The 12,117-nt window shown below is 39.1% G+C and overlaps 1 protein-coding gene and 1 long non-coding RNA gene across 2 annotated transcripts in view; both read left to right on the forward strand.

The window, feature by feature from the left end:
- Positions 1-12,117, forward strand: part of LOC136793460 (uncharacterized) — a 274,292-nt gene that overhangs the window by 126,033 nt on the left and 136,142 nt on the right. The gene's annotated exons all lie outside the window — the stretch shown is intronic.
- Positions 7,184-8,104, forward strand: LOC131748018 (olfactory receptor 5J3-like). The gene has a single exon (XM_059050129.2). The coding sequence runs from the start codon at positions 7,184-7,186 to the stop codon at positions 8,102-8,104; it is 921 nt and encodes a 306-aa protein (XP_058906112.1).

Consider the following 12,117-nt stretch of genomic DNA (forward strand, 5'->3'; position numbering starts at 1 on the left):
GTGCATTTTGTTGAAATCCGTACATTTGGAGTGGAGGAGAGTGAACAATGGGGTGGGCTTTTTCACCAAGAGCCACTGATTTTGGTCATACAGTAAAAATGGATCTATTTTTATATGTTTGCCTGAGGCATAGAGCTTGAAAAACTTCAGACATAGAAACAAGATTGTCTTTGAGTAGCTCCAAATTGCCTTTCACATTTCTATTTTATGTCTGCAAAGGGAACACTCAATAAATTTGGGTAAGAATGTAGTGGGGAGGAATCAGAGCTGATGAATTCCAAGCTTACATAAAGTAAGGTTCTCAATCCTGGGTGCTTTTCTTTCTCCCTGTTAGTAGACTTAGTAAAACAAGACAGATGTTTTGAGTCCTCCTAACTCCTATCCCATTACTCATGGATTTTGGAGACAAGGCATTGCAATTGCTTCTTGAAATAGAAGAGGATTTAGTGGGCTAGGATATGAGGGGGCAAGAGGGTGAATAAAGGAGGGAGCAGCACGTCAAGCACACGACTTGTGTTCATAGGAAATGTAAAAGTGAAGCAGAGAATCCAGCCCCTTGCAGTAACCACAAGCAACTACCACTCAATTTCCTGAAGACACTGCAGGAACTCAATGTTCACAGCCTTCCTGACCCCGAGAGCTTAATCTCAGGGAAGGATCAGATCAAATGCTTGTTGGTTTGTCTTAGCACTCATATGTATCTAGTGGTGTTGACTTTTTAAAATTATGAAACTTGAGCAACTTTACTGAATCAAACATTGTGGATATCCAGCATTCTGAGTGCCTGTCTGACATTTTTCAGTTACAATCATGGTTTTATGTGGCTTGAGGTTATTTCACAAATATATTTCTTTTGGTTGTTTCTAGGGATTACATAGATATCCAGCCTGTTAATATCCAATGGTGTGTTTAGCCATCCCTCAGCTATTGATCATTTGGAATCTTTCATGAAATGTCTTTTAACCATTCCCATCTTGCACCAAACCCCACTCATCTTTCAAGGTCCATGTTTAATATTACCTCCTCCATGATACCTTTTTTCTCCCCAATCCCACCCCACTCCACCCCCGTGGAATGAAATTGGTTCTTCTTCTTTGCTGCTGTAGTTCTTTGTCTTTATCTTACATATAGTTGCCTTCCCTGCTACATTATGGGATCCTTGAGGAGAGGGATTGGGTCTTACACGTAATTGAATCCCCTAAACATATAACATGGTGATTTACAGATATACATATACAGTAGATGAATATTTAAATAGCAATATAATGAACATTTTTGCATAAATTACTTTTATTTATTTTGGATTGTATCCTTGGGGATGTATTCCTGCAAATAAAATTACTTGGGCAAAGAGCTGTGTTTCGGCAATATCACCAGCAATTTACATGGCAAGACAGATAATAAACATTGCCATCAGCAATTTACAGGGTGACCTGTTTCCTGATAGTGCTCTTTATTATATATATATATACCTACCAAGGTTTTTGGGAAACTGTGTTTTAATTTGTATTATGCTGAGGTCACATGTTTTGTCACGTGATTACATACACAGTAAGTTTCCTACTGTGAATGTTGTCCATTTTTTGACCATTCATCTAGTGAGCTTCATACATTGATCTCATATCTTTCATTATTTATTTATATGTTCTGACTGGTGTGTTTTAAAAGTTCTGCTCAATTGCATAATTTTCTCTTTCTGTTGTTTCCTTTTTGATCTTCATTTTGTTATAGTACAGTATGCACAAGTTTTTTAGTCATATTAGTCATATTTGAACACATCATCTTGGCTTTGATGTTACCTTCCATTTTTTTCAATGGCTACACTAGCTAGATAAACAATGCTATTCCTTTTTTTTCTAGTTTCACAGTTTAGATTTTTATGTTTAACTTTTTGATCTGGAGTTTACTGAAATATATGATGTGAGGTACATATCCAAATTTATTTCTCTTTTTATGGATACACACTTTTCCCAATAATATTTATTTGTTAGTGCTTGCTTTACTGTATGTGTATATATATGTATGTGTATGCATGTTCTTTCTAGCCAACTGGAGACGTTTTTATGTATTTGGTTCTCTTTCTCTAAAATATGCTATTTCATTGATCAATCTTTGTTTTTAACCCAATGCCAGATGGTCCTTTTTATATGTATGGATTTGTAATAAGTTTAAAACTTGAGAGGCTATCTCCATCATTACTAAAAGTAATATTTTTTGTCATTTTTGTCTTCTTATTCTTCCAGGTGAATTTCACTATAAATTTGTCATAGTCTATAAAATATCCTGGAGAATTTAAAATTGATATTGCATTAAATCTATACATTAACTTGAAGAGTCTCATCTTTATTATATTTTAGCCTTGCTGTTTGGGAGCAAGGTGTTTCATTCCATTTCTTTATTTCTCCAATTATGATTTTATCATTTGTTTTGAATACATTTCTTGTATCATTATTAAATTTTTCAAAAATACTTTTAAATTAATGATCTCATCCAGTGCTTACCAGGGCTCTCTGCTGTAGGTCAGTAGAAGGATTTAGATGCAGCCAAGGATGACCAATCTATAATGGACTTTTTCCCCTAGTAGTCATCAGGATTACTTTTTTTGGTAACAGATTTATTGAGATGTAATTCACATACCATAAAATACACACGTGAATGTGTGTACATTCAATAGTTTTTAGTATATTCAGAATTGTGCAACCTTCACCATAATTTTAGAACATTTCATCACCAAAACAAGAGAGAAAGACTGAGAAACTTGTAAACATATGGGAATATCAAATAATGCTGGACAGTGAAATAAAGGAACAATAAGGTCCTTGGCAACATAAGTGTCAAAAGTTTAAGACCTATTAAAAGTATAAGTCCATAAATTTTTAAGGATCAGATAGCTTTTAATCAAAACAAACAAACAAACAAACCCCCATACCTACCATTCCTGCACCACGCTGCAAGACCTTGGCAACCACTAATCTACTTTCTGTCTGTGTAGATTTGCCTGTTCTGGACCTTTCATATATATGGAATCATAAAACAAAAAATGGACTTTTAAGGAGAAGCCAAAGCAACATTTATTAAGCACCTAAATATCTGTTAAGCACTTTATATATTTTTTCTTATTTAATCTTCAAAACAGTCATTTAATTTAGGTAAAATTATTTCCTTTTAGATAAGGGAATTGATGGCAGAGAGGTTGAAAAAACTGTCTGAGATTATAGGGTTAGAATGTGACATAACCTGGACACTTTAACCCGATCTTTGACTGAGCTTTTCTACCTTAAGGTGGCTAGGAAGTTTGGAAACATCCCTCCCATGCTCTTACCTCAGTGCCTCGCACTAAGGCCAAACAGCAATATGACATTTCTGTCACTGTGAGGGCTGAGAGAGCAGAGTAGGGTGGAGTGGTTTGTATAGCCTAGATTCATGGAATTACAGAAATTTTCTTTCAGCATCCCTCAGTCAGATATTGAGAATGACCAGTGATGTGTGTACAGTTTAACTCACAGAGCCATGGGAAATTAGAGCTCAAATCTGGAAAGAGCCTCAGAGACCGCCTAATCTAGCTGCTTCATTTTATTGTTGAGGAAACTAGGACCCAGAAAGAGCAAGATATTTTCTCAAGATCATATAGCTCAAATTCAGCAACAGACAATGACGCTGTTATTTCATCTGTTATTGAAAGAATGAACTTACCAAAGGCGAAAGTCCTATCCAGAATAACTTCAGAAAACAAATTAAGGGGAAAGCCAGATAGTGATGTGAAAAGGTCACTGAATTAGGTCAAGGAGATCTGGGTTCCAACACCAGCTCTGCTACTAATTCATTGTGAGACCTTAGACAAGTCTCTTAACCTCTCTGGACTTCTGTTTGTTCATCTGGAAATATGTGGGTTGGAATATATGCTCTTTTGGAAGACTGCACTGAGAGAGTGACATGGACATATATACACTACCAAATGTAAAATAGATAGCTATTGGGAAGCAGCCGCATAGCACAGGGAGATCAGCTGGGTGCTTTGTGACCATCTAGAGGGGTGGGGTAGGGAGGGTGGGAGGGAGGGAGACACAAGAAGGAAGAGATTTGGGGACATATGCATATGTATAACTGATTCCCTTTGTTATAAAGCAGAAAGTAACACACTATTGTAAAGCAATTATACTCCAATAAATATGTTTAAAAAAAGAAATTTTATTGAATAAGTAAATAAGTGAACTTTTATTTAAATTCTAAATGTTATGCTATTTTTGGAAGATTCCCAGTGAGCTACATAACTGAAGAAAAGATGGGTAACCAAAAACTTTTTCTTAAGGAGCTAGTACTATAAATTTACATGAATGCATTTTTTAAACATGAAAGGTTATTTCTTCAACAAATAAGAGGAGTGCCTGATTATTTCCTATAAGTACATATTCAAGACACATTAGCCAAGTTAATAACATACCCATTCTGGCTGTTATATTGACACTAGTTAATGCAGTGGCATGTTCAGATGGGGTGTATCAAATCATTTCCTTAATACAGTCTTAATTTTGTATGTTTATTTCTTTGGGGAAGAAAAAGCAATTCAGTCTTATTTTAAGGGAAAAAGATTTCACTATGTTCTAAAGACTAATAGAGAATCATTTATTCATTCAACTAATATTTATTGAATGCCTACAATGGATACAGACATCAAGGAATAGTGTTAGCCTAAAATGGGAAATTTAAAAAAATGATACAAGGACGTGAAACGAACGTTGAAAACCTGTCTTTTTTTGTGATTCAAGATACATGAACAACCGAGAGCTGTTTGTTTAAGCCTTCACAGGTTGAAACTTTCACAGTGGAGAGGCAGAACAGATGATGTGTGTGTAGGGGGTGAGTAGGAGGGCAAAGAGTACAGCTCTGTAAGCAGGAGCTGAAGCAGGCAGCAGAAAATGATCATATTGACGCATTTCTCCTCCCTCTCCCACCTCCCATGATGGAAGAATAATAGGGATCCGTTCCATGTGTATTGTATCACCCTTCAGAGTTTATGGAGTGTTTTCACGTTCATTATCTTATTTGATCCTCATGCCAACACTAAAAGAGAGCCATGGTGGATATTGTTTTTTCCATTTTCAAGATGAGAAAACGTGGGGCTCAAAGAGGGTAAGTGGCTTTTCCACTGAAAGACAATACAAATTAGTGCCAGGACTAGAACTCATGTCTTTTGTCTCTCAAAACAGTGTTTTATCCATTGTCTCCACTCAGCCCAGGATTTTCTCCTCCAATCTTCCCATTTTGGAGCTATAAGTTGAATATTCCCCTGGGCAGGCTGCGGTGCAGCAGGAGTTAACTCCAACCGTTTGGGTAGAGCAAAAAGGAGTGAATTACTACCACAAGTAAAAGATGCTTCTTTCATCTGCTCTGGCCAAAACTGCTGTGGTGTGTGTGTGTGTGTATGTGTGTGTTGTGTGTGTGTGTCTGAGGGATGGTTATGGGGTGGAACATGGAGATTATACTTCAGCCAGTCTCTCTAAGGTTCACTGCTATTGGTCTAAAACGATAATAGTATACAAAAAACAATACCTCTGCTTCCATTTAGTGAAATGGAGAAGAAAAAAAATAGTAAATACATAAGTAGGAGTGGTCATAAAGGAATAAAGAGAGTAGAAGTCAGTGAGCAATTAATATATACCAAGTGCTTTACTTATAATATTTAGTTTAACCTTCGCTATTGCCCCATAACATAGGTCTTATTAGTGCCCTTCTTTTACAGATTAGCGCACTGAGGTAGGTTAAGTCCTAAGTCACAGAACGAGTGATCTCCAAAACCAGGATTCAAATAGGTCCGTATAGCTCCAGAATCAGACACCTTAACTACTACACCAAGTAAAGAACCTATGTTTTCTGGTGAATTGAAACAGATAGGCTTTTTTAAAAAATCAAAGTTGGGAGAGCCCTCTGACACCAAATACAGGAATCCCTTCTGAACACCCCTCGCTGATGGCCATCCAGTGAAACACAAGGGCTCTGATTTAGTTTAAATTGTATAAATGGAGATGGATCTGCATGGATTTATCCCTTCTCTTGTTTGGTGCTTCATCCAGGGTGAGACCCAGGCATTTGTGTGAGGGAGCAAGTCAGCATTAGAAATATCCTGTGACCACAAGAGAGGGGGACAGAGTCCGTGCACTTAGCCTCAGTGCCACCTGACTCCAACTAATTTGTGACCTGGCCCTTTGCTCAGACGGATCTGACCAACAAGTCCTTGTGGAATTTGCAGTTAGTTTTGTGCAGCTGCATAACCTTTGCCCCAAGCATGGTTAAAGGAATCAGTCAGGTGATGATCAGACAACAACTTCATGAATCTTTCGGTTGCTCTTTCACAGGATCCAAATGATACCTGATAACCTCGAGTTCAGTTTCTGATGGCCATTTCGGGGCATTCTGATTCTGCAACAATCTACCAGTGAAGAGGTGATCAAGGTCCTGGAAAACCCTTTACTTACCAAGCAAAATAGGGAGTATTTGTGACTTCTACTTTTTCAGAAACAATGTCACTGATACTGAAGGGAGGAGGGGGCTGTCTGTCAAGATGAAATCAGTTGACATACTTACTCTATTGTTACTTCATCTGCATTAATTCCTTGAGATTGATTTGGAAAAGTGAGGGAGGGTGAGATGGAATTCCATACCCCCAAATTTTCTAAGAGTTTGTAGTCCTGTATCAGTAAAGTACATCTCTCTCTCTTTTTTTAAATTTAATAATCTCTTTTATTTTTAAAAACATTTTTATTGGAGTATAATTGATTTACAAAGTTGTGATATATGTATTAGTAAAGAACATCTCTTGATGACATCTGTTTCTCTTTCTACCTCATTTATTCCTTCAACAAATATTAAGTGTCTTTTGCATCCTAGGCCTTTACTTTCTTACTTCTGTGTTCCTTTTGCTTTCTGAATTTTCTTTACCTCTTTTTCCTTCGCCTCTTTTCTGCTATCGTTACTTTCCCAACGTTATGCTTGGGAAATAGTGATACTATTTGGGAAGGTGTTTAAAGTGACATTGTAGACGCAGGGAAGGGTTGGAGAGTGCTGTGGATTCATGTGTTCTGAGTGGGACTGTTTTACCCATACCATCCAGTTTTCTATTATTTCCTCACTTAAAGCATGTCAAAAGCACTCTTACTTCATCAAGGATAATACCCAGCTTGTGGTGATGGAGAATTCATCTACAGTGATTGACCTCATCCTTCTGGGCATGACAGATAACGCTCAGCTTGGGGTCCTGCTATTCGGAGTCTTCCTTATTGTTTATATTGTCACTGTGTTGGGGAATCTAGGCCTGGTAGTCCTGATCAGAGTCAGTCCCTCCCTCCACACCCCCATGTATTTTTTCCTCTCTAATCTGTCCTTTCTTGATGTCTGTTTTTCTTCTGTCACGATCCCAGAGACTTCAGCAAATTTGTTATCTAAGTTGCAGGCTGTTTCTTTCCTTGGATGTCTGACTCAGATGGGCTTGTTCATGATCTTTGCCTCAACTGAATGCAACATTTTGGCTTCCATGGCCTGTGACCGCTGTACTGCCATTTGTCACCCACTGCTCTACCACATCACCATGTCTAGAGTCCGTCGTCTCGAATTGGTAGCAGGATGCTACATTGGTGGATTAGTTAACATGGTTTCTGTGACAACTTCCATCACACAACTATTGTTCTGTCAACCACATGTCCTTCCTCACTTCTGTGACATCCCTCTACTGTCGGCACTGGCTTGCTCAGACCCCTGGGTCACCCAGATCTTGATTGTTGGCTGTGGAGGATTCACCCTGATCACCTCCATTATGGTAATCCTTGTCTCCTACCTGTCTGTCCTCATGACTATCCTGAGAATTCCCTCAGCTTCTGGCAGGCAAAAAGCTTTCTCTACCTGTGCTTCCCACTTGACTGCTGTTGGCCTATACTATGGAACAACTATGTACACCTACTTACAGCCCTCTCAACGTGGATCCCAGGCAGGAAATCACATGGTCTCAGTGTTTTATGCAATGGTGATCCCAGTGGTAAATCCTCTCCTCTATAGTTTGAGAAACCAGGAAGTGAAAGTTGCTCTACAGAAAATATTGAAGAAAAGTCCCTAATCTCTCATTCTTTGTCTCCAAAATGTAATATGTTCTATGAAGAACTTGCTCATAGTTCTAGTCACAGTGCTTTCCTTACCTGCGAATAAAGCCTTTTAAGAATAATTGAATTGCTCTGGCTAAGTGTTTAGGTGTAGATGCTTAGATAAACAGCAATATGATAGGAAGAAATTATATGGACAAAATGATGTGTATTTTCTGAAACAACTGATAGGAAATACTTTAAGAGGAGGAAATAATGTATGTGGGTATTAATATGTCAATCTGAGTTGTGAACGAGTATAACACTAGTCATGAGTTAATTCCAAGATAACAAGGTTAGAACACAATGTAATTTGACTATAAGTTATAGAAGAGAACATTGATTCCTTTGTTTTACCACTCATGTACTTATATAGAGGATTTCCTTGATATCCCTTAGGCTGAATTAAGTTAAATCCATATCTTTCATAAGGACGCAGAATATTCCTAGGTGTGTGTTTTCCAAATGCTCTATGATATCTGCCACAGTGAAGCTGTAAAATGTAAGTCTGTATATGAATTCACATGTGCAATTATTGAGATTTACAGGGATAAATCTTAAAGAGAGCAGTACTCAGCCAAACAAGAGATTGGTTTCACTAGCTAGACTAGGATTTGAAGATCCTTTACAAGGAACAATGGATCATTTATTAATGAAAATTCCAGGCCTGAATTACAGCGATGGGTGGTTTTTTTTTTTTTTTTTTTGCAAAGTTTGAATGGATCTGAGCCAAGTCCATTAGTATTTCTGAACATACTTCCAATAGGAAACACAAGTGTAAGTAGAACCCCAGTTAATTTATTAGTCCATGGCTAGCCCTCAGAATTTGTAAAGATGCACGAAATGCATGGATATTGCTATCTTATCTAAATATGTTGAACAACAAGCTATCCATAAAAACAAACAATCCTATATCTGAAGAATATAAAGCCTTAATATCTTACTTTTATAGATGAGGAAATCAAGGCCAAGAGAAGAGAAATTGACCAATATCAAACAGCTAGTTGGAGAAAAGTAATTGAGTGGCTCAAGCTGCAAGGAAAAACAGAAAGTAGTATTTAGCTACATCTAGGTTAGATGCAATTTGGGGGCCTCAAGAATGGTTTTGCCTCTGCCTCTATTCCCAGGAACTGTCTAGCCTTAGTAGCCATCTGCCAAGGACTCCTAAAACCCAGTTGTGAGGGAATGTGGTTTATTTGGTAGCTGTGTGAAAACCAATCCCCTTAGAGCTCCAGATCATTGTATCTAGTTACCAAGTAGAACCTCCACTTGAAAGTTCCTTAGGCACTTCAAACTTAACGTTCAGAAACTGAACTCTTCTAAACCTGCTCTCCTCTTTCCTTGTACCCTGAGTGAATGGCATCACCCAGTTTCTTAAGCCCAAAACCTGAGTGAGTCCTTGTTACTTCCCTGCCCTTTAGCTCCCTATATTTAATCAATTACCAAATCCTGTCAATTCTTCCTCCCAAATGGGTCTTGTATTAGTTTCTTTGTCACTGCCACTGGCGCTGTGCTGGATCATGGCACACTCCTTTCTTGCCTGGATTAGCAAAATAGTCTTTTATCTCCTCTCTATGAATCCACCCTGGATCCTATTAAATTTACTTTTCACATAACAAGCCCAGTGGTTTAAATGTAAATCCAACCAGATCAGCCTTCTCCTAACCTCCACACTGCTTACAACGTTTCCATGTTTCTCTTTGACTGTAACACATATTCCAAACTTCTAAATTTGGCATATGAAGATCTTCAGGTCCTGCTCGTCCAAGTCCTATTCATTTTTAAAGTCCAAACTTAAATCCAATCTTCATTTCCAGATAACTTTTCTTGACATTTCAGATGGAAGTGAGTATTCATACACTGTTTTCCCACTGTACTTTGCACCTCTATTTTACCATTCTGATGCTTGGCCTTATAAAATATTCTGTGCATTTATCAGAATTTCTGTTTTGCTCACCTAAGTTGAAACACTTTGGAAAGATGGAGCCATATTTGGTTAATTTTTTTTTTTATCTTCCACCCTAAGTCTAGCCTAAAGTTTGGTACCCGGTAAAGGCTCAAAAAAACATTAGCAGAGTTGAAGTCCACTCCCAACTAACCCTTTTCCTTATTCAGTTCATTTTATCCACAAGACCTTGCTACATTCTATCATGTAATGGAGGAGAGGTAGAAAATCTTACCTCTTGAGACATGATCATCTAGCTGAATCGCCTGGTTTTATGGATGTTTCCTGTTAACACTCAACCCACAGTAGGGAACCAGAACCTCTTCTTCATTGCCCTTATCTTTTAGTTCTCTACCACCCAGGCATTTGCCCTTTAACCCCTTGTCCTCGCTGGATGTCTCTTCTTCTATGGTAACCAGCCCATGCATATGATAGATTTCTTCCTGGAATAAAGATCATCCTTTCTGTAGGATTCAAGGTTAAAGACTCTCACAATCAGAGCTCAGAGGTATAAGGGCCCATAGAGATCGTTGAGAATTATGGGTTTTAATTTTTTAAGCATTGGAATTATTTCTTTAAGTGAATTCCAATGCAGAACAAAAAAATATAAAACAAAAGTGGAACAGATTTGGCTGGAAAAGTGTGGGGTGCCTATAGCCCCATTGCCTACCACTCACCTCTCCCTCTCTGAGGCACTGCTCTGGAAACTCAGTGACAGTCTGAAAACGCTAGGTTAATTGAAACTGCTCTTTTCACATATGAAGACACACAGTGTCCCCAAGGGAGAGCAGCATTCTCAGCTAGTCAGAGGGAGAGGCAGATTTGGAATTCAGGTCTCCTGATTCATACCACAGAATATTGTCTACTACCACATCCTCCTAAGCCCCTCGCATGATGTGAGATACTTAACACAGCTGGGAGTTTGGGACGAAATGGGCTTCTTCCTTGGCAAGTAGAGGTGTCCCCTATCCTCTAAACAGCCCCAGCAAGACTAGAGACATTTAAAACCTCATCAGCTTCATCATTTCTACACAGGGAATGGTAGCTCGCAGGGGATAACAAAATACTTTAGTAATAGACAGTCCTTACAGTCAGAACTGGCTATATAATTTGTAGCCCCAGTGTAAAATGTTAATGTGAAGTCCCTGTTCAAAAAGCAAGAAAAAGTGCTATTAAAGGTATTCAGATAAAAAGTTTTTTTTTCCTTTCTACTGGAGTGTCTCTCTCAACCTCTCATGGTGCTTAAAATTTTCCATTTAATGTCATACCCTCTCAGGCACGGGGATACTTGTGGGGCAAGTGTATAGCCTCACAAGTGCCCTGTGACCCCACCCTGTGATCTGATGCACATGTGCGGGGCCCACTGGCTGCTGGGTCCTCCTCCTACCTGCTGGACAGATGCATTGTACCCTGGTCAGGAATGAGTAGGTAGAACCAGGCATATCCTCCTCCCATGGGTCAGCTGCCCCAACCCATGGTGGACAGGTGACCATCAAGGCTATTGCAACCTCTACACCAGGATGCACTAGGTACCTGGATCAGGGTGGGCAGTGAGCCCTGCTGGGTGATCTGCCAAATGTGCAATGGCATTACCACCCTGGGGCCAGCATGGCTGGCTGTCAGCACGTCCAACCCTGAGATGTTGCAGGGCATGTGTACCTGGCCCCAATCCTCCCTGGGCCCATGCCCAGATCCCTGAGAGTGGAGGGTTGCAGCGGTCACTGGGTGAGACAGAGAAGAAGAGGCTGGGTGGGGCCCTGAGTATTAGTGGACAGGGAAGTGGGCAGTCAATAATCTGTCCCAGGGAGGTGAAGAAGCAGTGAAAGATGGGACTGTGTGCTAGCTGTGACTCCAAGCTTCAAGTACCTACTCAATTATCCTCTCACATTTTGGTTTTCACTTACAAAGCACAAATTCAAATGATTAAAATTAAGACAGTGGCGTTAACCCCCAAGTACAAGGCTCTTCTAAGCTCAGGGTGCTGTACCACTGCACTGATCACATGTCCATGAAGCCAGTTCTGCTTGGAGAGGAGGATTTCTTTTA

This window comes from Kogia breviceps, chromosome X, assembly GCF_026419965.1.
Source record: "Kogia breviceps isolate mKogBre1 chromosome X, mKogBre1 haplotype 1, whole genome shotgun sequence".
Taxonomy (NCBI): domain Eukaryota; kingdom Metazoa; phylum Chordata; class Mammalia; order Artiodactyla; family Physeteridae; genus Kogia; species Kogia breviceps.

Excerpts from the sequence above, each read along its gene's own strand:
- LOC131748018 (XM_059050129.2), top strand. The coding sequence starts at position 7,184 with ATGGAGAATTCATCTACAGTGATTGACCTCATCCTTCTGGGCATGACA.